At 56.0% G+C, this 24,486-nt stretch overlaps 1 protein-coding gene across 1 annotated transcript; it reads left to right on the forward strand.

Annotated features, from left to right (window-relative positions):
* The first annotated feature begins 1,675 nt into the window (after positions 1-1,675).
* Positions 1,676-20,651, forward strand: MYCBPAP (MYCBP associated protein). Its single transcript, XM_088027311.1, has 20 exons — positions 1,676-1,820; positions 7,468-7,595; positions 8,203-8,362; positions 8,498-8,601; positions 9,474-9,657; positions 9,908-10,023; positions 10,564-10,714; positions 11,614-11,729; positions 11,817-11,932; positions 12,344-12,452; positions 13,715-13,904; positions 14,386-14,573; positions 15,689-15,835; positions 16,505-16,918; positions 17,302-17,423; positions 18,060-18,175; positions 18,365-18,392; positions 18,555-18,729; positions 18,913-19,083; positions 20,550-20,651. The coding sequence occupies exons 1-20, from the start codon at positions 1,727-1,729 to the stop codon at positions 20,649-20,651; spliced, it is 2,931 nt and encodes a 976-aa protein (XP_087883437.1). The 5' UTR covers positions 1,676-1,726.
* Positions 20,652-24,486: the final 3,835 nt, after the last annotated feature.

Consider the following 24,486-nt stretch of genomic DNA (forward strand, 5'->3'; position numbering starts at 1 on the left):
CCAGAGGCCCACCACTTTGTTGGATATGCAAAACAGTCTGAGGCTCTCCCAGCCCAGGCTCTATCCTGCTGCCCCCCCCCCTTCATCTTTCATAGGCCCTACCACACCCCCGCTCCTCCAGGCAATAAACATCTTGCACTCCTACCCCCATCTCGGTGTCTGCTTCCTGGCCAGCCCAGATGACTCAGTGATCAGCTTGGTGTATCATAAGTGCTCCATAAATGTTCATGGAGTGAACTGAACTGAGGACTCCCTGGGAGGGCTGGGGGGAGGGGTGGAAGGAAGCCGGTGCTTGGGCCTCCGAGAGCAAAAGAGAGGCTGCCCATGGAGGTTGTCTCAGTCATAAGAGGAGTGACCATGTAGAGGGGCATGAAGAGACTGTGCACCCTGGGAGAGGCCCAGTAATGAGGAAAACACAGAGAGCCCGGAGACTAACCACCCTTACAAGCATCCTCCCTACTTCTTCCCCTGTCTAGGGTAGACTGCAGCAAAGCTCGGACCTGGCCCAGAGGACAGGACAAAAAGCGTCCTGGCCTTGGATTTGGGAGAACCAGGTTCAAATTGTACTTCTTGCTAGTCAGGTGATTTTATATCCCCTTCTTCTGTAGACCTCAGTTTTTTCATCTGTAAAATGGGTATAGAGTGCAGCTCCCCAACCCTAGCATCATTTTGAGAACTGAGAAGATTCTCCAGCTTACGGAGGGCCCTGTAGGGAGTAGTTTAAATGCATACTCTCAGTTAATCCTGACAGTGGCCTGTGTGAGAGGCATTGTGACCTCCATTTTATAAGTGAGAAAAGTGTGGCTCAGAGAGGTCAAGGGGCTGGTCCAAGAACACACAGCTAGCAAGTAGGAAGTCTGGCTCTAAACCCCCTTTATTACTCCACACAGTTTGAGTGACTACTATGTGCTAAACTTGGGTTAGGGTGGGGACAAGTGACAGGCCTGCCATGTTCTTATGGAGTTTACATTCTCACAACGAACTCGACAACGGGCAACCCCCTCAACAAACAGGGTAACTCGAGAATGCGTTAGGGCTCTAGGAAAAAAATAAACTGGGTGCAATTATAAAGTTGAGACCACGGAGGAGCTACTTTAAATTCAGGGGTCAAGGGCAGCATATCCAAGGGCTGAAACCAGCAGTATGAGAAGGGCCCAAGTCGGGGTAAAAGCCTGGAGTATCTGGGAAGTGACGGAAGGCCTGTAGCGAGCGCGGGCGGTGGGGAAGGACACAGGTGGCCGGAGGGGACAGGCAGGGGCCACCAGGTCACTGAAACCCACGGGAAGCCACGCAGGGGGTTTCGGCATGGCGTGAAAGGAACGATCGGGCCGCGACTGTCTGGAGGCGCAGAGCGAAGGCCAGAGCCGGGGCCGCCCGTACCCAGGCCTTCCGCCCACCTCCCCCAGCGCTGGGGGGCCTCGCCCCGCCCCTGCTGGCCGCTGACGTCACGGCGCTCGCCGGCGCCCCCTGTGACGTCACGCCCCCAGCCGGGCGCTGTGCTCGGGATCCGCGCGCGGGAGGAGCGGCCCGCCGCGGGCACGTGGGCGTGGCCGGATGAAAAAGATGGCTGCCAAGCAGTCTCCGCCCAAGTTGATCGGTGGGTGCGCGGGACGCTGGTTGCTATGGACGCGTTGGCGGCCGCTGGCGGGAGGGCGCGCGCGCGGGGTCGCCGGGGTGCCGCACAGCCTCGTTATCCCAGGTCCCCGCGGCGCAGGGCCACGCTCACATGAAGCGTGGCGACATCATGAAGTCTCTAAAGAAGGACTCCCGCCTCAGAATACCTGCAAACAAATTTTTGGAGGCCGCAGAAGTCATTAAAGGTTGGCGCTGGCTCCTTGGGAACTCAGGAGAAGCCGACAGGGGTTGGGGTTCTTGGATGGGATTCACGACACGGGGCCTGGAGGACGGGGGTGACACCAGGATGGAGGTAAAGATCACGGGGGAATGGGGTACGGAACAAGGCGTACCCCATGCCTCAGGGATGATGTACAAGGCAGCGACCCCCGAAGGGAGAGGGTCCAGTGCACTGGGCCTTGGGGATGGGGACACAGGAAGACTGACAGAGGCCTCAGGGATCAACTGCTGGGGAGATGGCCTTGGGCAGGAAGGCACAGGAGACTTCTACCTCTAACCATATCGTAGGGTGGGACTCTGAAGGCAAGAGCCCTCCACTGGGTGGGGTGCAGAAGAGTCGGGAAAGAGTTTCAGAAGGCTCGGGACCCGGAGCCCTTGGGAAAAGAAATTCAGGAAAGAATGCAAGAAACATGTTGAGGTGGTGAAACCAACACCGCGGGGGGATTCTTTGAGGGTGTCCACCTAAGAGGCCTGCTGGAAAATCCCAATTTTAGTATATGTGCTGCCGAAGCGAGCACTCTGCTGGAAAATCCCAGAAGTAAGGCCTAACTCGGCCAGTTCTGTCTCCCACCCCGTATATCCTTTCCGGATGGATGACACCTGTCCCACTTGTTTAACCTGGAGCCCGTTGCAGACATGACTACGTCCTGGCCACCTCAGCCACCCTCTGGTTGCAGGTGGCAGAGTCCCAGGGTGTCTGACTGCAGACTGACCCCCATGGACATGTTCCCATTTGCAGCTCACCCCGTCTCCATTTTTTGCTGTTTCCATTTGTTGAGGGCCTGCTGTGTGTGGGTACCGTGCTGGGCAGCAACGGTGTCAGTATTCACTGTGTGACCCCGGCCCACAAGAAACAGAGTCTAGTGAACTACCAGAAGGGGAACCAGACAAATATCAATGCTGTCATATAGGGATCCCTAAGTGGTTAAGGGGGCTCAGAGCACCTGACCCAGGCCTTAGATGCTAGAATCTGGGGGGAAGGTTTTCTGAAGTAGGTGACATCTGTGGCTGGCCTTCTTCCTCCCCTCCCTCTCCCCCTCACCCCCCAAAAGGCAGTTTGCTTCTCCAGGTCTAGGGAGCAGGGAGCAGCATGAGCTGAGGCATGGAACTAGGACATTGGTGGCCAGGGCAGAGGTGGTGGGTGTGGAGGAGAGGGAGGGAGCCAGGTAGGGCTGCACAGGTAGGCAGGGGCCAGACCAAACAAGGGCTTTACTTGCTAGGTCAGAAGGTCTGGGCATGCTCTTGCAGGCCCTGGGGAGACCCAAAGCCGGCCTCAGAGCAGCGGTGAAAGCTCAGTGTGAGGAGAGGGGCAGGTCTGCCGGGGCCCCTGGGAGGACTGCTTCGTTAGTATGGCTGGCTTTAATCCCTCTTCATAGTATAAAAGTCCAGTTTAGGCTGGGTTGAGAGGCTGTTTCATGATATAATTTTTTTAAGATTTATTTTTATTTGAGAGAGTGAGAGAGACTGAGCATGAGCCGGTGGGGGGGGGAGGGGCTGAGGGAGAGGGAGAAGCAGACTCCCTGCTGAGCAGGGAGCCCACCGAGGACATGGGGCTCGATCCCAGGACCCACCCAGGCACCCCTCATGATATAATTCTTAACAGTCGAGAGAGAAAGAGAAATAGCTGGGCCTTTTTCCCAAGGGCCGTCAAGGGCTTTCCTAGCTATTGCCTCCTGCATACCTAGTTTCTGGATCTTACCAGATTTGAACTTTCTGCTGTAAACAACTCAAGGAAAGATTTATCACTACATATTTATTTTTAAGAAAGGGAAATGTAGTTTGTTAAATAGCCATTTGAGTTGAGAACACGCACCAGGGTGAGGAGGGAAAAAAAAAAACCCAGTGTTTAGCATGCAAGATGCCTTTTTCCTCCCTTTTCTCCCCCCTGATATCTCAGGGGGTGTCAGTAATGTAGTAGCACAATACTTTTATTCCCCCCCCCCATATAACACAGCTAATCAACAAATATAATCTCATGCTCTGTTTTTCCAGGGTCTCTGAATTACAAGCAAAAAGGCAAGCAAATATTGTGACTCTAAATCTGTTTAGGGACGTGAGCCCTTTTGACTTCCAGGTTTCTCTCTGCTTTGGTTAAGAAACCGGGAAGACTCCCAGCAGTCCCAGATGCCCCTCCCTGATAAGTAGAGCTCAGCCCTGGTAGGGACAGCCTCTCCCTTGGTTCCCCCATGCAATCCCCTGAAGTCAGGATTTCCCAAAGACCTTGATCAACACTGAAAAAAGATAACGTTAGATAACACAAGACACAGAAAACTCGAGGCCAGGTTTCTTCTCCCTCCAAAGCTTCCCCCTCTTCCCCCACCCCTACCCCATCTGAGCACCTTGCTTCCAGCTGCCTGGCCTAGCTCCAGCTGAAATATCACCCCACTGCCCCGTGCAAGGGGGCTGGTCTCTGACCCCCTCACAGCTGCCAGGATCAAGGGAGAAATGCCAGCTATGACGCTTACCGGAAGCCCGACTCAGCTTGGGTTTCCAGATCAAACAACAGGAAATAGCTGAGCCTCCATAGGTTTAGAGTAGTGAGACATATCTTGGACCCTGCTGAGTTCTCCCACAGGTCCTGAAATGACCCCCCCACACAATAGTCCTTCCTCCCTGCTCTTCCCAACAAGCCTCTCCATACCACCACCCTCCCCCGCCCAGCCCCCAGTCCACCTGGCTTACCCTTATTGGATGAATCACTCTGAAATGCTGCTTTTACCAGTGCACTCTCCTGGACCAAACTTCCTTCCTGCCGGCAAGAAGACAGATGCTTCAGCCTTACTTTACCAGGCTGTCATGCCCTGGTTTTTCTATCATCCCCAATAGCACCCCCACCTCCCCAACAAGCCTCCTGTGTCACCATGCCCCACATATGCCATGCTCTGCCCTGCCTTCACCTTTGCTCTGTGACCTCACCTGAAACACCTCTGTTTGCTGCTCTGCCTGTCCGAAGGCTTCCGGTCCCTCAGGGCCTAACTCAGCCTCTGACCCCTGCACCTGCTCTTCTGAACCTTTCTTTACAGCCCTAACCTGTATGATCCACATCCATTTGTTCCTTCTTTGGTGTGTAACCAAACACCTTGTCTGTGCCACTAACCCAGGCCCTTATGTGATGCTGGTGTGTGTCAGTGTCTGCTGCAGTTTTCAGCTCCTCAGGGTACTTGGTAAATATTCTCTAGGGTGAGTTGAAGTTTAAAATGTATATATCATTTTTCTAAAGATGTCCCCTTAACTAGAGCACACTCCTCCCTCACTGTATGCTATATCAGAGCTTTGAACTGCATTCAAGATAACCTCAGAAAAACCTCAGAGCAGAGTTTCACGATTTTGGAAACCTTTAGCAATGTTGAAGGTTTATAAATTTACACATGGTAATTACACACCCACCAGTAAAAAGCACACATCTGGAGATGTGTAATCCCTTAGAAAGCTGTAGACCCAGCCGAGGTGACAGATGGAGGAAGCACATGTCCTGGAAAATAGAAATAATTCCAAAGTATTTACTTAAGTAAAATCTATTTATTCATTCGTTCGTTCGTTCGTTCGTTTATTTATTTATTTATTTAACCCCTACATCCAGTGTGGGGCTTGAATTCATGACCCCGAGATCAAGAGTCACATGTTCCTCCAACTGAGCCAGCCAGGTGCCCAACATGTGTATAAAAGCGGGCCTTCAACTGCTACCAGTTCTCTTGAATGACCACCAATGTTGGCAACTTTGTGTTGAAGGGAGAGAGGAAGTGGAAACGAAAACCTAAGGCTGCACCTCCACATATGGTGCCGAATGGGACCAGAACTCGGGGTCAAGCCAGTCGGCCCTGTTTGCGTGTGTGCCATGTGGTTTAACTGACGGATATCCTGGGTGTCTGGTGACCCCTTTGCTGAGGAGCGGACTCTGACCGATAGGCTGCGTTTAGAGTTACGTTGGGATGATTGTGTCATGGGTTTTTTGGCCACCATGTGGGCATTTCCTAAAAACATTTGATTTGGGTCATCCAAACCCCTGCTTTGATGTTTTAATGATATGGGCCCTTACAAATTAGAGCACTGGGAGTAGCAGCGGACAAAACCAAGTTTTGTTTTAAAGCCCCTGAAGGCAGGACTTGGGCTTTCTTTTGATGATTCTGTGTCGGGCCTTACGTCCAATCACTCTAAACCAGGGGGCAGCAGACAGGAGGACCCTAGGCAGAGCAACAAGATGCATTTGAAACCATAAACCCACGTCTGTGGAAGGAAGTCAGGGAGGGTGTCCTCACTGGGGAGTGACTTGCTCTGTCCCCGAGTTCTCAGTGCTGGGCTCCTGACGGCTCGTGTGAGAAATAGGCTCAGATCTCTCCACTTTCCTCCAGTCCCATGAGCCACTTTTGTCAAACCCTTCATTCCCCCAGGAGACTCCTAAAGAGTCCCCCGCTACTCCGTCTTGCACCCCCGAATCCATTCCTTGCCGTGTTGTGACCCTCAGGGTAAAGACTGAAGTCCTTTACACAGCTCACCAAGTTCTTGGCCATGTGGTGCCTACTTCCCTCCCTAAGCACTGCTTCCTACCCCCCACCTTGCTGCACTCCAGCTATTTAAAAAATGTGCTTGGAGTTCCAGATGCCCATTCTGTTCTGTTGCCTCTAGGCCTCTTCGTGCTCTTCCCTTTGGCATGCCTGTTCCCCAGTGTGTTTCCTGTGTCTAAGTTCCGTCATCTTCAGCTCATAGTTTAAACATCACCTCCTCAGGAAGCCCTCCCTGACTGCCCCGCACAGGGGGCTGGGGTCCCGCTGGATGCCCCCATAGTGACCCTAGTTCAGTGACCCTGTTTGACAGTCTAGTCTCCCAGGCTTGTGCTCTTAGAGGCCTGAGACTCTGCCTTATGTCCCCAGAGCCTAGCACAGTGCCTGGCTAGATGCTTAAACAGTATTTATTACATGAAAGAATGTGAAATAAATGCTCAGGGGTGAATGCTCTGCTTCCCCCAGAGCATCTGCATTTTAGCCAATGTCCTAAGAAACCTGAAGTCTTCCCCTAGGACAATGCATCAATGCCAGCAATGGGGAAGGCTGAGAAAGCATCTAGTCCAGTTGTCCCAAACTCCTGTGCATCAGAACCACCTAGGGGGGTTTAAAAAAATACAGTTTCCCTGGCCCTGGCCCTGGCCCCACAAAGTAGCCAGGAAGCTGTATTAGTAAGACTCTTCAGAAGACCCTCAGGCAGACATCTGACTAATATTTGGGAGCCATTGCTTTAATCCAGCTTTCTCGACGGAGACCAGGAGAGGGTAGGTGATAGACCCAAGGTTGTATAGCTCTTAAGTAGCACAGCCTGGAATGGACTGTCTTCGGATCTCAACTCCAGCTCCAAAAGTTCCAGTCACTGTAGCAGGCCAAGGGGGACAGGCAGGGGGACCTTCCAGAGAGAACTCCAGGCTATCTTGGCAGCCTCTGCTGTCTGTCTAGGTGTTGAGCTCTGCCTTCTACCATGAAATCTAATGTAGATAGATATTAGCTATTATATATTAGAATATATTATATATCTATATTAGAATATATCCTGTATATTAGAAATATGTATAGAATAGAAATATATATATATATATTTCAGCACTTGTATCTTTCTGCTTCTCTTTAGAAAGGAAGCGGGCAAAGGTAGCTGAACAGCCCACACCCCCCATTCAGGAAGAACCTGAACCTGTTAGCAATATCCTACAAGGGGATGATATTCTTGCCTTAGCCATTAAGAAGGAAGACCTGAAGAAGGTAAGGATAAAGTCCAGGGATCCCTTACTGCAGGAGCATTTCCAGGTCAGTCTGTGTGGTCTAGAACATCAACCATGTCCCCTGTCTCTCCACCGCCTCCCTACTCAGAGGGAGTGTCTAATTCCACAGAAAAACTGAACACGGATTCTTTGCACTTTTGCATCTAAAGGAATTTACTATGTTGTTTGTTTTAACATTGCTGAGAGTCCTATAGAACCATAGGGAAATGAGATGTTGAGGTGTCTTGCTTCTCCTGGAGGCAAGTGCCCGTCATCCCCATTTCACAGAAGGGAAAATGAGTCTGAGAAGTACGTTACAGATGTGGATACAGCTGCTAAACCCTACCCCCATGCTTTACCTGGAAGAGTCAGCCACTTCTCACCTGCACTGTCTGGAGGATTTAAATGTTACTTTTTTCCTCCCGGATATTACTGAGCCTTATGTCTGTGGCATAGGCATTTCCTCCACAGAGCATATGGACAGAGCTGGAGCAACAGATTTGTCAGCCTTCAGGAATTCCACCAAGAATTGGGACAGAGGAGATGGGTGGTGTTTTTCCCTCCTCCTGATCTCAAGTGGAACTCTCCTCTGTTTTGTTTTGTTTTAGCAACACATTCCTTGCTTTATTGAGACACAAGATAGACCTGCCATTACCCAGAAATTTATCATCCGTAAACTCAAACCCAAGGATCCAAAGAGGAAGGTCTGCCACTTAGTAGCACATCCTGCTACTCCAGATGCAGCCACGAAGCCCCTGGACTACTCTGGTATGGCCCCGCCTTGGCCCTGGCCTCTGAGTTCATGGGCCGGCCTTGAGAGGAAGCTGGGTCACCCTCAGAAAGTAACCCCCTCGAAATGTTGACATGAGCTAGTCCTTCCCCCCCCCGCTCCCCTCCACCCAGGCCCAGGTGACAGCTTCCATGACTGTGACCAGATCCTGCCTCACCACATCTTGGGGAGTCTCCAAGACTTTAAGAGAATTGCAGTTGCTCAAGGGAACACCCAGGTTGGTTTGTACAGAGCTGCTGGGGTGGGGGGAGTCGGGGGGGAGAAGTCACTGAAGCCATTTGGGTCTTAGCCACCTGACGGAGTCAAGCAGGACTGGGGGACTGGAGTTACAGAGATAGTACCAGTCTCTGGGCCCTGGAATCTGAAGTGCTCGTGACCCTCCCCCGAAAGAGTGAAGCCACTTAAACTAGCTTCAGCTGAAGTCAGCAATTCACTATAAGGATACAGAGGCACCTCAAGGACCCCCAAAGCCAGAGGGTGTCCGACTCCAGACTGGACCCGGAGAGGCAGCAGGGCTCGGGGCTCCCGCTCCCCCACTGCCCTCCACTCCTCTGTGCACCGGCTTCATTATGCCTTCTTCAGTGCCTGGCCTGCTCTCCTCTTCCGTGCACACGGGGAAGGAGGGTGGCTTCCCGCAGCTCCCGGGGCCGCATGTCTGTCTGTCTCTCTGTCTGTCTGTCTGTCTGACTTTCCCGGCGTGCAGTGCTTTGCTCGCTCTCCGCTCCTTTGCTTCCCTGGCTCCAGGCAGAACATCTCTGACGGGTCTGGTGCTAAGAGGCCTGGGGTCATATAAAAATGACTCTGTCGCCCTGCAGGTGAAGGTGTCAATTAGCATCAGTTGTGAGGGGGACAGAGAGACAGAATGGCTGACCACCGTCTCAGAACAAAGATTCCCATCTGAAAGAGAGGGCTCTGACGGGGGCTTCCAAGGCTCCCCTGGTTCCGTCACTTGCTATATTAGGGTCCAGAAGAGGAGGGACTCTGAGCAGAGGGGGAGCACAGCAGGGGGTGAGGCCTGGAGATGTCTCTGCTCAGCCCTGGCTCCACGTCCGCTAGCTGCCCTCCACATGCTCTCCCTGTACTTTTCAGCTGGCTGAGCTGATACGCACCCCGCCGGGTCTGGTGACCCTCATCTCTGCTAAAGAAGAGCCAAAGCAGAAAGCCCCAAAAGAAGAGAAGGCACATCCCTGGGCCCCACCTCCTCAGCACAACTTTCTCAAAAACTGGCAGCGCCACGTCGCCTTGCGGAAGAAGCAGCAGGAAGCCCTCAGTGGTGAGCAAAGGGGACAGGGTTCCTGCTGGGCCTTGGCCACCACCGGGGCTCCACTGCTGTGTTTTTCTGTCCCTCCACCTCACCGAAGCCTGGATTCTGGCTGGTCACATTGTGCCATCCACTCCCAAGTGCTTCTTGCTCTTAGTGGGTCCTGAAATCAGCCCAGCCATGGGGCTGACCCGTGCGCAGTGCTAGGGCCCCTGTTCTGACTTGAGGGAGGGTTTGCGTTCTTGGTTCTCGTGCTCTCTAGAACGCCTGAAGAAGCCAGCGAGTGAGCTGCTGATGCACACTGGGGAGACCTACAGACACATCCAGGAGGAGCGGGAGCTCATTGACCGAACACTTTCAACACAGCATGATGGGAAGGTAGGGACGGAGTTCCCAAGTGCTCTTGTGAGGAGCGGGTCTGGGCCCAGCGATGGCTGCCTCAGGTTGCAGTTAGGAACAAAAGAATCTGCTCATTGCAAGGCATTGTTAAGCCCTCAAGGCCTTTACTAAATCCTATCATTGGTCCTTATCGGGCATTCCGGCCGCCCGGCTAGCTAGGTTACTCAGCCCGTGGTGGTCAGTGGTAGTCAGTTTGAGGGGAAAGATATCACCGGTGCTGGGTGGTTAGAATAGCCTCAGTGTTCTCCTAAAAGGCTGAGGCTCCAGCTTTCCGGTGACTCGGGGCACCATCCTGCGCTGTGGTTTGTCGGTGCAGTGCCGTCCGTCTGGGGCTACAGCAGGGCATCCAAAAAACAAAGTGGGGATGCTTCTGTCCTGCTCTCAGGGCGGCAGCGAATCCCCCCAGGGGAAGCCTCTGAAGTCTGTGGCACTCTTGTGCCCCCGGGCCCCCCCCCCCCCCTCCACCAGCCTCTCTCCAAAGAGCCCAGGCGATCTGACTCCCACGTCCTTCCTTGCCAGAGCTGCGAGGAGACCAGTGGGTTCTGGAGTCGCCTGGAGTACCTGGGAGATGAAATGACGGGTCTGGTAATGACCAAGACAAAAGCTCAGCGCGGCCTCCTGGAACCGATCACTTCCGTCAGGAAGCCCCAGTGCATCCAGGCAGAGATGGGTGAGGAGCGGGCTGGAAACGCTGGCTGGCCTAGGAGGGGGGACAGCGTGGCTCTGGAGTGAGAACGGCCTGGCATGGAGGCCCATAACTGCCGAGGTCCAGCCCCCCTGCAGTAAGACGGAGAAAGGAGGGGGAGGGGGGCGAGTGGGAGTAGGGGCTGTGGGGCTGCTCTGTCCACACGGCCGCCGTGGCTTGTGGGCACTGAGCACCTGGAATGTGGCTAGCGTGGACTCAGGTGTGCTGTAAGTGTGAACTACACGCTGGGTTTCGAAGACTGTACTAAAAAATATACTTTATTAATCATTTTTACGTTGATTACATGTTGAAATGGTACTATTTTTGATCTGTTGGGTTAAACTATATTACTAAAGTGAATTTTATCTGTTTCTTTTCACCTTCTCCAGTGTGGCATCTAGGGAATTTTAAATGACGTCCATGGCTTGCATTTGTGGTTTGCATGCTATTTCTATGCTGGGTTCAGGCCCTGGCTGTGTTGGGTTTGCGAACTCCAGCGAGTTACTTAAGCTCTCTGGTCCTCAGTTTCCCCATCTGTAAAGTACCGTGGGACGTGGGACGTGAGAGTGTTAAAGGAGACAGGGTGTGTAGTGAGAGGTTTGGGCGGGGCTGTTAAGCACTCAGTCAAATGTAGCTGTTATTGTGATGATAATCCGAAGGTCTGCAGGGTTGCAAGCTGATCTTGCAAGAGTCCTGCATAGGGCCCCTGAGGCAGTAGGTACAGGGCGGGAGGACCGGAGTCCAGCTGCACTGGGAAGCTGTAGCTGTATTCTCCCCTTTCCCAGAAATGGTGCTGGGTGAGTGCTCATGGAGCCCTTGAGGGTGGGCGGGGAGAGGCCACCGCAGCCGACTGTGCTGAGGGCCCCTGGACCCTGCTGCTCTAGGACTGCTGGCCCAGAAGGAGGCTCCGTACCGCTACACCTGGGATCGGAGTCTGTTTCTGATCTACCGACGCACGGAGCTGCGGAAGGTCATGGCAGAGCTGGATTTTAGCCAGCAGGTCAGTACGCCTCTGTGCCGGGTCCAAAGCCCCTCAAGAAGCGCCTGTCTTCAGTCAGCTAATCTTCCCTTTCTCGGTCTCTCTGAGGATATTGATGGCCTGGAGGTGGTGGGCAGAGGGCAGCCTTTCACGACTGTTAAGGTGGAAGACTATTCAGTATTTGATAGGAACCAGGAAAGCTCCTCTGAAGACGTGGTGCCCTTGTGAGTCGGCCTGGGCCCTAGGGAGAGAGGTTGGAAAGAGTGGCCTCCCCTGGCACCCACAGTATGAAGGGCAGACTCCCCCCTCTGAAATCCAGGTGCTTCCATCCCAGCCTCTCTCTGGGCCCCTTCCAACACCTGCACCAGCTCCCTTCTAGCAACCAGCCCCTAATGGGGATTTCCTGGCCATTCCTTTGGTGGTAAGTGCCGCGTGTGAAGAGTCTCTGTGAGTCCAGGACGTGCCCACCTGTAGGAACAGAGCAGGACGAAGTGAAGCCCGAGTGGAGCTGAGGGTACTTCATCAGAGGGCAGAGCCAGGCACCTCTCCAGACCTCCTGGCAGCCATTTCCCTGGGCTCCGTGGGGCAAGACTGTGGTAGCTTCGGAGAAAATAAGTCATTGGTTTTTCTTACAGAGACTTGGCCAGTTACCCTGATGTGGTCCCCATGCCTATTCTTGGCCCTTCTCTGCTGTTCTGTGGGAAGCCAGCTTGCTGGATCAGAGGCAGTAACCCACAGGACAAGGTAAAACTGCTTCCACCCTCGCCCACCTGCTGGAAGGGCCTCCCTCAGGTGCAGTCGCAGGGTGACTGTGGCAGTCACAAGGAGCCTGGACAGTCACCTATTTGCATTTTTATCTGGTCATGCGTTCGGCATGTCTGAAAATGGTAACAGCAGTGCTAACTTGCACCAGAATAAAATCACAAGGCTGAAAAGAGACTGTCACAAGCCACCTAGTTTGTACCTAGCCCCCAAGCATGTAAATAAGCAAACCTTCTCAAACAGGTATGGCTTCAAGAAAGTTCTAAAATATTCTTTAGGGGGCGCCTGGGTGGCTCATCGGTTAAGCTTCCGACTCTTGATTTCAGCTCAGGTCATGATCTCAGGGTCATGAGATTGAGCCCCATGTCGGCCTCCATGCTGGACATGAAACCTGCTTAAGATTCTCTCTCTCCTGGGCACCTGGGTGGTTCAGTCGGTTAAGTGTCTGCCTTCGGCTCAGGTCATGATCCCAGGGTCCTGGGATGGAGCCCCACATTGGGCTCCCTGCACAGTGGGGCTTCTCCCTCTCCCTCTGCCCCTCCCCCCTGCTCATGCGCTCGCGCGCGGGTGCACGCGCACGCGCTCTCTCTCTCCCTCCTCTCTCTCAAATAAATAAAGTCTATTTTTTTTAAGATTTTATTTATTTATTTAAGAAAATGAGATAGAGCATGAGAGGGGGGAGGGTCAGAGGGAGAAGCAGACCCCCGCTGAGCAGGGACCACCCCGGGACCACCCCGGGACCACCCCGGGACCACCCCCCCCCCCCCATGCGGGACTCGATCCTGGGACTCCAGGATCATAACCTGAGCCGGAGGCAGTCGCTCAACCAACTGAGCCACCCAGGCGCCCATAAATAAAGTCTTTAAAAAAAAAAAAACTAAAAAAAGATTCTCTCTCTCCTTCTTCCTCTGCCCCTCCCCCAACCCCCTCAGCCCACCCCTGCTTGCATGCATGCCCAGCTCTCTTTCTCTTTAAAAAAAATAATAAATAAAAGATTTCCGATCTAAGGAGCAGAACAGTTCATCAGATACAAAATCTGTTTTCTCTCCCCTTCTTGCTGGGGATGGCAGAGATGGCCACCATCGGGGTACCATGATACCACACAGAGCACCCAGGCCCTGGAAGACAGGGACACGGGACTTTCGGTGCCAAACCCAGAAAAGTCCCTGGCAAACCAGGACGAATTGGTCACCGTAGGCCAGAGCCTTCCTCAAAGACGTTTCTCATACCTCCTCCTTCCCTAGAAGCACGTCGGAATTGCCGTCCGCTTGACCTTTGAAACTCTAGAAGGGGAGAAGACATCTTCGGAACTGACCACGGTCAATAACGGCACAGTGGCCATTTGGTACGACTGGCGGCGGCGTGCCCAGCTGGACTCCTTCCAAGGCCTGAAGAGAAACAGGATGCAGCGGTTTTATTTCGACAATCGGGAAGGTACCTGGCTGCCCTGCTCCCTGCCTCCCGTCCTCAGTCCGTGAGGAGCCACAGTTTGGCTGATGCTCCCGTAAGGTTGAGCCGCTCTCCCCTGCCTCACTTCTTCTGTGAATTGTGTCCTGTCCCTAACTGTTCATGTCAGCTAGGGGAGCAAACTCTTGAGAACACCAAGAAGTGAATCACCAGAGAGCAGAAACTTTCTAGGGGTTCAGTGACCTCTATGTTCAGGCCTGAGGCTGGGACGACCCCCCCCCCCCAATCCCTGTTTGCCTGGGACTTCCCCGGTTTTTGCATGGAAAGCCGAAAGTCCTACGTCCCAGGAGACCCATCAGTTCTGGGCAAACTGGGATGATCCGTCACCCTGCCTGGGGCTCAGTTAACTGTATATGCCTAGGCTTAGGGCTCAGTGAATTGTATACGTGCAGGCTTGGGGCCCGGCTAGCTCCTGTGTGGTGAAAACTTCTGTCTCGGTCCCTCTCAGGTGTGATTCTGCCTGGAGAAACGAAAACCTTTACCTTCTTCTTCAAGTCTTCGCATGCTGGCATCTTCAGGGAATATTGGGAGTTTGGAACCCACCCCACCCTATTAGGAGGGGCTCCCCTGCAGGTCAATCTCTACGCAGTCTCCCTGACCCAGGACATTTTTAGGGAAGAAAGGAAGTTACTGAAGGTAAGAGACCCAGGACCTTGGCCCCATGGACAGCAGATAGGTTCCCCTGGACTTCTTCCTGGTGCTGCCTACAGGCACCCTGCTTCTCCCAGCCCCAGGGGGGAATGTTCCACAAGCAGGCAGCTGTTTTTGCTCAACGCTCCCTAGCACTTTGTGATGTAAAAGGTGGGTGGGCACGGAGAGGAGGAACAGCTTGCTGCCCCACCCTGCCTGGAGGGCCCCAGAACGACTACCGTTGTCTGACGCTATCCCTAGGGGTCCTATTTAACTGGCAAGCCTTCAAAACCAGAGAGAAAAAACCTAACTGGTGGGGCTGACACCCAGAGAGAGAGTGAGGTGGGCACTGGGCCCCACATCATTGTCAATTCCGGAGCTGGTCAGCTGGGGCGGTGCTTCCAGGCGCTCTGGGGAAAGCCGCCTCTTTCTACTGCGGCCCCCAGATATGAGCCAACTCGGTTAGCTGGGGCTCAGCCCGCCATGAGCACAGGTCATGTCCTGTGGACAAGTGCCACGTCTGCTTTACTTGCTGTCGGTAGGACCTACCTCTCACATGAGACGCCCCTCCACTCACTGTTCTGTGACACCAGCAGTGTGGCCAAGCCATGTCCACAAACAGTGGTCCCTGCTCCTTGCCCTTCTTCCTAACCTGGGGGAAATGTTGACTGTGTGACCTTCGGACCCCATGAGGGAGCAACATCTCTGGAACTGGCTTCCCCACTACATCCTTCCAGTGTCTTTTAGGGAACAAGGATATTTGGGGATACCCAGCAGGTTTGAGTCTGAGAACAGGAGTGTGTGTGTGTGTGTGTGTGTGTGTGTGTGTGTGTGTGTGAGAGAGAGAGAGAGAGACAGACAGACAGACAGATGACAGACAGACGGTGGCAGTTGAGTCTGAGAACAGGAGTGTGTGTGTGTGTGTGTGTGTGTGTGTGTGTGTGTGTGTGTGTGAGAGAGAGAGAGACAGACACAGACAGACAGACAGATGACAGACAGACGGTGGCAGGAGTTCAACCCCTGGGAAGGCACACAGTCCTGAGGGCTCTGGCTTCCCTCAAGGATGCAGCATGGGTTTCGAAAGGCTGAGCCGCCATCTTGTCCCATCTTCCTTTCCCCAGTGCAAGCTGGCTGCCCACGAAGCAGTCACCGTCGTGGAGAGCGTGCTGCAGGAACTGCTGAGTGGGATCCTGACCCCGGAGCGTGTACAGTCCCCTGTGGACGCCTATCTCACTGAAGAGGACTTGTTCCATCATAGGAATCCTCGGGTACAGGCCCAGCGCCGGCCCCTGCGCCCTCACACGCGCCCGTGCCCGCTCTGAGCATCTTCCATGAGTAACTCACTTTCTCCTCACAGCAGCCCGCTGACTGGGGGACTCTTTATATCCTCGCTTTACAGTGAGGAAACTGAGGCCCAGGGTGGTTAAGTAATTTGCCTCAGATAACTTAGCAAGTAAGTGGATGCTTGGTCAGAATAGAGCTTCACAAACTCCTTCATTCAAACCCCATCCTTCGGGGCGCCTGGGTGGCTCAGTCGTTAGGCATCTGCCTCCGACTCAGGTCACGATCCCAGGGTCCTGGGATCGAGTCCCACATCGGGCTCCTCGCTCAGCGGGAAGTCTGCTTCTTCCTCTCCCACTCCCTTGCTTGTGTTCCCTCTCTCGCTGTGTCTCTGTCAAATAAATAAATAAAATCTTTAAAAAAACAAAAACCCCATCTTACTTGGAAGTGCAATGCAAAAAAAGCTCCAAGCTGGATATACTCAGGAGGCAGGGGAAGTGAGGAGCTGCTCTGGCCGCAGCGGCTTCTGCTAGCTTCTTCCCTGTAGCCTCCATCTTGCTCTTGAGGGAACGGGGAAACTGGAGCAGGCTCCCTGGGACTCTGGGGACCCCTCCCCCCACCTCCCCGTCACGTGACTTTTCTTGCCTTTGCTGCAGCTGCATTACCAGCACCAAGTGGTGCAAAGCCTGCACGGCCTGTGGCACCAGTACTTGAACTTGCCCCCCAAGGCTGAGGAGGCCGGGCCCCGCAAGGAGGAGCACCTCAGCCCCAGGGCCCGGGCTGCCGCGCCCCTGCCAGCCTCCCTGGAGAAGCCCTCTGTGAACAGGGAGCCTTCGGCCCACTTTAAGAGCCCAGTCTCAGAATCCCAACTGACCCGGCAGGAGAATGAGGCCCGAGATGCTTTTGGGTCCCAGAAGCCTGGAGCAGGGGCCCAGGCTTCTCACCGGAAGAGCATTATGGAGGACGTCCCGGTGGAGGAGAGCCCAGACCTGGGGAACACCAAGAGCCCCTGGGAGCTACATGGCCTTACCCACCCTGAGTGGAATCTCTGCTTGGAGGATTTCAGAAAGGTGCTCCCCTGACTCGGCAGGGGTGGGTAGGATGGCAGTCTGGGGGTAGGTGCCAGGGCACTGAGGGAGGGCCCCGGCAGTCCCCCGGCCCCCATGGGCAAACTCTTCTGAGGACCCAGAGGAAGCAGTCTCTCGGGTCATCTCTTTCTGTCTCGGGTGCCTAGGCCACCATGGTGCAGTGGGGCTGGGGGGGTGCCCTCTCTGACCCAGGCACACCTCGGAGAAGGGGCTCATGGGTGCATAGTTCTGGGGGAGGTCCGCGCTCCATGGCTGCATCTGCTCCTGGCCATCTGTCCTCACTGCACCAGGCCCATCACTAGAGGACGCAGGGACCCTTGGTGTCCTGGGTGGGACGGTTGCCCATGTACCTACAACCCTGCCAGGCAGTGATGACACTCGCCGAGGAGAACCAGAGAGAGGACGCCCTCATCAGGCTCAACAAAGCAGCCCTGGAGCTGTGCCAGGAGCAGAGGCCCCTGCAGTCTGACCTCCTGCACCAGGTGTGGTAAGTGTCCCTCTCCCCGCTAGAGAGCGGCCCCGCCTCCCCACTGTGGTTCTGGGCGCGCAGTCCTAGGACTCTGCTCGAGCCCAGCTGCTGCGGAAAGGTGCCGCAGACACTCCCTGCTCTGGCACCTGCCGCAGCAGCCCCCTAGCCGCCTGCGCCCCCCCGGAGCAGGTAGAACAGAGCGAGCGCCCGGTCTCTTTCCCACCCTCTCGCCCGGTTCCTTCTCAGTGAGCAGAGGACTGTGCCGAGGAGGAACCGGAGGTCAAAGACGAGAGGGGCAGAGTGAGGACATGGAAAGCCTCACTTCTGTGTGGAACTTGCTGGGCGCCTTCGCTGGCGCCCTTAGGAAATCTCACGCAAGGTCCCCCCGCTCCCTTCGGGCCAGACCCAAGTCTAGCCAGGGTCTCAAGCTGGAGCCTAGATTGACCTAACTGTTGTCCCTGGCTCCTCTTCCCCAGCTGCCGCCCGAGGGAAGCCAGATCCCTGTCTAAGTGCGGGCACAGGTGCTGGTGAGGCTGCCAGCCCCCTCCCTGGTAGCCCCGGGCACCCCTGTCCTAGAAGGGAAGGACCCATGCCTCCACACTTTCAAGGGCAGATGAGGGGTGATGGCTTTCTCCGGTATGCTTTGCTGTCTAGTTTGCAGCTGTGGCGGGATATGATCGATGGCCTGGTGAGCCATTCCTTATGGCTGAGGGCTCTGCTGGGCCTGCCCGAGAAGGACACCATCTATTTGGACATTCCAGAAGAGCAAGGTCAGACTGCAGTCCCGCCCCGTGGAGCCTCCCCACCCCTCCCATGCCTCAGCCATGGTCGCCCTTCTGGTGGGACCTCCGTCAGGTTGATCCATGGAGTAGGCCCCGTCACCCTCCTGTCTACTGCCAGGATTTGGGACCTAGAAGCGACCTGAGTGACCACCTTCATTCAGTCCCCTGGTTTTACAGGCGGAGTTCCAGAGAGGTTGAATGACTTGCTCATGCCGTAGATGGGGCAGTGGTGGAGCTGGGACTGGAACCAGGCCTCCCGCCCCTGCCCTGCAGGTCACGCACCTGAACTGGGCGCTCTGCTCCTGTCTGGGAGCATGAAGGGCTCAGGACCCTTGGCTTTTCCGACCCTGCCTGTGGGCCCTGGGAGGCCAGGTCACGCTGTCTTCCACTCACCTCCCTTAGATCGAAAGTCTCCTCTTGGTACGGAAGTGAAAGTAACTACCACGAAATTTGGGAAGGAGGACCGGAAAGGGGCAGCCCAGGAAAAGAAGCAGCTGGGAATCAAAGAGGACAGAAAAGCAGCCAAGTTGCTAGGGAAAGAGGCATGCCGGGACATAGAGGGTGGGCCGGGGCGGGGGGGCAGGGGAGGAGTCGGAAGGGCTGCGGCAGGTGGGCGCTCGCTCTAGCATGAAGCCCTGGCTCTCCCAGTGAGCTGCTTTTGAGAAAGCCCTGGACCTCCCCCGGGAGTTCCTGAAGGCTGTGTGTGTCTCCGTCTCTCCAAGCAGGACCATTCAAACAGCAAGAAGCACAAGGCAAAGGAGGACAAGAAACCAATGAAATCTTCAAGTTGGGACAGGCTTTCCTTGGAAGAACCTGCCCCTGACGGCACAACCACTTCTCAGGAACCCATAGATCCTCTGGTCATGGAGAAGTACACCAAGAGGCTGCACACGGAGGTGAGGGCACGAGCCCTGCGCCCAGCCCTCCCCTTGCTCACACCTGCTCTTTGGGCCTTCCTCCCCTCCCTCCTCGTGCGTCCCGTTTATTCCGCGAACAGTCAACACCTAGTGTGTCCATGCTGGAAGATGGAAGCAGAGCTGCCCTTGTGAAGGGCATCCCGGTGTGCAAGACAGACCTCGTGCATAAGCGACACGCCCCGTACGTTAGGTGGCAAGCACCCTGGGAGAGAGAGAGATAACCCAGGGCCAGGGGGTGGGGAAGGCCAGGGTGCGGTGGGGGAGCCTCCCTGAGAAGGTGACATCGAACAGACTCAAAGGGAGGTGAGGGGTGGCCCTGTGGCCATCGAGGAAGAGTGCCCTGGGCAGAGGGGGGCAGCTAACATAGGGGAGGGAGGGGGCTGGGAGGACAGAGGACGGAGAGGCCACTGAGAGGGAACAAGTCACAGGTCAGGTGGGGTTCTGCAGGCCATTGTGGGGACTTGGGGTTTTCCTGAGTGAAATGAGAAGTCCACAAGGGTTTGAATGGAGGAGTGAGTGACACAGTCTGACTTGGAAGATCATTCTGGCTGCAGTTAGGAAAACACACTAGAGGAACAGAGCAGACGCCCCTCCCTTTCTGCTGCTCCCACTTCCTCTCTGCGTGAGGTGCATCTTGGCAGAGGTGTCCCTTGGGGGAACAGCACGTCGTAGAGTGAATTTCCAGCAAGCGTAAGGGTTGTGACACACTGGAGAGACTTGATGCTGGTACATTCTTAGGCGGCGAGTCCTTAGAGACTCGCCCTGGTCTTGTGTTCCGTTCATTGTTACTGTCTCGGAGGAGAGGCCCACAAAGCCACCCTCGATTGTCACTGTGTCTAATGGCGGTGCTTTGTCGGCCTCCGGTGCGGACGGCTAGATGGGATTGTATCATGTACATTGGGGTAACGCTCTGGACCGAGTTTGAGCAGAAGTTCCGTTTGCTGCTGGTGACATCATGGCGATTTCTGAAGGTTGATGGGGTTTAGAACGGAATCCGAGGGCTCTCTGCAATGAAGAATCAGCTTGGCAAGGCTCATGTGGCCCAGTCCCACGGGAGGGCACGGTCCTGGAGACATTTCAGTCTGAGGATCTGTGATCTTACCAGAAGTAAAGCCGGCCTCTGGGTGGCGGGGGTGGAGCTGGACCACCCCTGGGGGTAAATGGGCGCCATTCCCTGGAATTACCCCTTTAACCACTCCAGGCTCTTGGGCCCCCATATGTCCCAAGGGCCTGGTGCAGGATTACTTCCCCCAGACGGTTTGAAAAATAAAACTATCTGCAAAAACAACAGTTCTACAGAATCTCCGCAGGTTTGGTTTTACCCCTGCTGCCGCTCTCCCACCCTGGTGCAGACCTGTCCGCCCTCATGGCATGCTGGGTGCTCGCTTGTGGGGGTGCCTTCCACAGAGCAACCCTCTGCCTGTGATTTCACCCCATTCTTCCAGGTCTACGGGCTGCTGGACACCCTAGTGACTGACCTGATGGTCTTGGCTGACGAGCTCAGACCCGTAAAGGATGTCGAGGAGACTTTGCGTCTTTGCACCTGACTCATGTGCCCCAGGGTCTTCTGGGAAACTGGTTCACAAATAAATCAATAAAGAACTTTTGGGTTCCCACCACTTCCTTTAGGCCTTCATGTCTTGAATGTCGGATCTTGATGAGGGCAGCTCATGGCTGGGGTCTCCCGTGTTCCACCTGCCTCAGATTCCCCTCCTCCTAGTTCCTGGAGCCATCCAGCAGGAGGAAGGAGAAACACACCTGGAAGATGATGTGTGGGATGATGAGCAGAAGAGCAGGTTGCTACCAGGACAAGGAATGAATCAGGTGACAGGACAGACAGCATCACCCCTTGAAATCCCTGCCTCTGACCTTCCTTGGCCCACACTTTTGGGGTCACGCTTCCTGGAACCAGGGCTTCCCCAAGTGTCATCACCCAGCATGACCAAGTGTGAGACCAGGAGAACTGGACCGCATGGGGCCTGGCTCCCTGAGATCCTCCCACTTCCACTCGGCCAAGGGCCCGGTCTCAGTCCCTGGGGATCATGCTTACCGCACTGTCAGACCCTAGAGACCAGGTCCCTGTGTCCTCGGCAGCCTGTCTCATCCCCTCCTCGTGTCAGGCCAGGTGGCCCCCTTGAGCCACTTTTTGCCTTAAAAACAGCCGCGGGACATTACGTTCGCCCCCTCGCTCAGAGCAATGGGAAGTGGACAAGAGGTGGCTCCTGGAAAGGAAAGTCGGCTGTCAGCTCGACTCAGCACCTGAATGGCTTTCTGGCCAAAATCATCATTCAGGGCCAGGCCTCCTGTGCCGAGTGGGCTCCAGGCTCCCAGAGTTTGAAGAGCAACTTGACTGAGGCTGGCCTCAACTGCCTTAAGTGCTGGTGGAGCAGAGGTGGGGACGGGAGATGGGGAGGTGGCCGCGGTCTCCCACCTGCTTGGTTTTGCATTTGGTGCTTCGGATAAAAACCTCATGGGCCGCAGCATCCTCCAGGTGAGAGTGGGAGGAGTTTTGGAGAGAGCAGGTCACTCTGTTCCTCAGGCCAAGAGGGGCTATGCCTGGAGCCTGGATGCTCCCTTCAGGGTGGCTGACGGGGCCAGCTGGAGCCCACAGAAAACAAATCCACCAAAGGGCCAGCCACCCCCGGGAGCGGTCTTCCTAGCCCAGCAGAGATGGGTAGGAGTGGGGTGGGTGTTGGAGCCCCCCACCCCCCGCCCTATTTCCTGCTGAGGCGGGGGAAGGGTTAACTCACTGCCGGGCGGGAGTGGGCCAGCAGCCCTGGCTCTGGATCTGTACCTCCTGGGGACAGCCAGCGGGCCGGCTTCCCACCTCGAAGGTGCCGCCTGCCCAGCCAGCAGGAAGGGGTTAACAAGCCCTGCGCGTCCTCCTGTGTCCTGTTACTGCTGAGGCAGACCTGCCCGGCCGGCTGAGCAACTTTCCTCCGAGGGCCGCCTGCCGGCTGGGCGTCTAAAACACCAGCGGCCAAGAGGCAGAGCTGCAGCCCGTTCTGGGGACCCTGCCGCCACCCTTCCAAGGGGTCTGCGCCTCCTGGGAGGGGGGGGCGCATCGCCAGGACGAGGGTCCACGGTGGATGGCTCTGGGGACGACCTCGAGGCTGTGCTGTCCCCCTGCCGCGCGGGTCGGAAGGTCACTGCAGAGGCTGCTCGTGGTCCCGGGGCGGGGGCCAAGGGAGCCTGCACCAGAGGTAAGCTGGCCCCTCCCTGGCAGGGGTGGTGCCTGTCATGGAAGGCTTGGGGCTTTGTCTTCCTCCAGGTCCCAGGGAGAGGGGTGAGGAGGACAGGGCCAGAGAGGATCCTGGAGGCTTCCTGCCGGCTGCTCCTCCCTCCTCCCCCCCTGCAGCCCCCAGGAAGCAGGACTCAAGGGCTAGCTCCCCATCCTGAGGCCAGCATCTTTGGTGGCACTCCCCACAGACTCCCATTCTCCTCTGCCCACCCCTCCTCCTCAGCCCCTGGCGGACCTCCAGCCTCAGGGCAGCCCCCACCACTGTCCAGGGTCCCAAGACACAGCCACCTCAGGGCGGACTTAAGCTTAGAGCTCTAGCTCACAGCCGTCCTTCCGCTGGCAAGAGTTACTCACTCCCTCCCCCCCACCCCCCACCCCATGGCTCCTGCTGACCTGGTGCAGGTGTGTGCAGGGCAGGGGCTCGGGCATGGGAGGCACTCCCGGCCGGTGGGACACACACACACACACACACACACACACACACACACACACACGCACACACACACACACACACGCACGCACACACACACACACTTTGGACAAACTCTTGCACGTGACTCAACATATCTCAGCTCTTTCATTCTCCCGCTCTGGGGATGCCCTCTACTTCCTTAGCCCTGACAGTTTCCCCAGTCCTGAGGAAGGAACCCCGCTCTCCCCTGTAAAGTTCTCCTTGGCACCCTATATAAAGGAGAGAGCAGGGACTTATGCCCCATGGCCTGCCCCCCCCCAGCCTGCCCCTCCCCACTCTGCTCCCTACCTTCCTGCCTCCGGCCCCCCCACCCCATCCCTGCACGAGCCTCTCAGGCTCTGCCTTCTCAGTGTCCTCCCCTCCACCTGACAGGGTCTGGCTCAAGGTCACTGCAGTAATTCCATACCCGCCCGCCTGGGCCTGCCGCTGCCGCCACAGGCTGCCGGGTTTCTGTTTCACTCCCTTTTATTTCTGGGCATATTGTGTTCGGTAAAACGCTGGGCTTGTAACACTGCTGGCAGGGCTCCCAGCTGCTCCCTCCCGCGTTCCTTCCTTTCCTCCTCCCTCCCTTCCGTCTTCCCTGGGCCTCACCCTGCCCCCCTCTTCCTCCCCACTTTGTCCCTTCTAACTTTAGGGGAGGGAAGTCCAGGAACCTCCCCGGGGCTTCCGATCCCTCCCTTCCCCCCAGCTCCAGCCAAGGTGCACAGAGAAGGCTCCTCCGTTCCCCCCCTTCTAGAAGGAGAGTCCAGGCAGGCCTGCAGGGTCCATGCTGAGGGCCCCTCCCAGTACCCCAGGCTGGGCTGGAGGGCTGGGGAAGCCAGGCTCTGGTAGGGCTGCTGGTGGAGTCAGGATGCCTGACTGGTTCTGCGGGTTTCCCTGGCCAGCACTGGGAGGGGTGTGCACTCAGGGCGGGCTGTGGGGCACAATTATTTCTCATCTTGACTCTTGCCACCCTCCAGCCCACCGGTTAGGGAGGTAAAGACGGGTCTGAGTCACGAGTGAGGGGGAGGCCAGGAGTTAAACAAGCATTAGTGGCATCCCCACAGAAGCCCTGCCAGGCTGGACGGACAGACAGCAGACAGAAGGTAGGCAGCCTTTCAGTCAGCATTCCATCCGCCCCGCTGTCCCACTGGATCCCCTCCTCTGGGACCAAGCTCTCCCAGGCACCTGGGTCCTGAAGAAGCCTGCCAAGACCTGCTGGCTGCTTTGAACTGAGCCCAAGGTTGGCAGGGCTGGGTGGAGGGAAAGTCCAGATGGGGGGAGGGCAGGACAGGCAGCCTCTGACTCCTGCCGAGTCCCAGGGTAGAGCTGAGAGGGGCAAAATCCATGGGTGGTGGTATTGGTGGGGGTTCACAGGTGGTGTGGACGTTCTGCGGGTCCAGCCTGTGTGTGTGTGTGTGTGTGTGTGTGTGTGTGTGTGTGTGTGTGTGTGTACCCATACCAGAGGAACGGCTGTGGCAGGGGGATTCTGGTTTGGGTTTCTGGTAGGGCCCTGGGAGAACCTTTTTCTTGAGCCTGGGTTTGCTTTCCCCAGATGGCCTGGTCCTGAAGCTGGGGGGAGGACAGCAGGCTGAACCTGTTTCCCCCTCAGCTGGGGTGTCAGGGGTCTGCCACGCACCCAGGGCCTCAGATTTGGGGTGCTCAGACCAGCCTTGCCTTCAGGGAGCTT

Source organism: Eumetopias jubatus, unplaced genomic scaffold (genome assembly GCF_037043125.1).
Source record: "Eumetopias jubatus isolate StellerSeaLion01/CBP00866 unplaced genomic scaffold, mEumJub1_p1.0 scaffold_10, whole genome shotgun sequence".
Classification (NCBI taxonomy): Eukaryota; Metazoa; Chordata; class Mammalia; order Carnivora; family Otariidae; genus Eumetopias; species Eumetopias jubatus.

Excerpts from the sequence above, each read along its gene's own strand:
- MYCBPAP (XM_088027311.1), top strand. The coding sequence starts at position 1,727 with ATGAAGCGTGGCGACATCATGAAGTCTCTAAAGAAGGACTCCCGCCTC. Across the intron at positions 8,363-8,497 it reads GAAGCCCCTGGACTACTCTG|GCCCAGGTGACAGCTTCCAT; the intron begins GTATGGCCCCGC and ends CCCTCCACCCAG. Across the intron at positions 16,919-17,301 it reads GCTTGGAGGATTTCAGAAAG|GCAGTGATGACACTCGCCGA; the intron begins GTGCTCCCCTGA and ends CAACCCTGCCAG.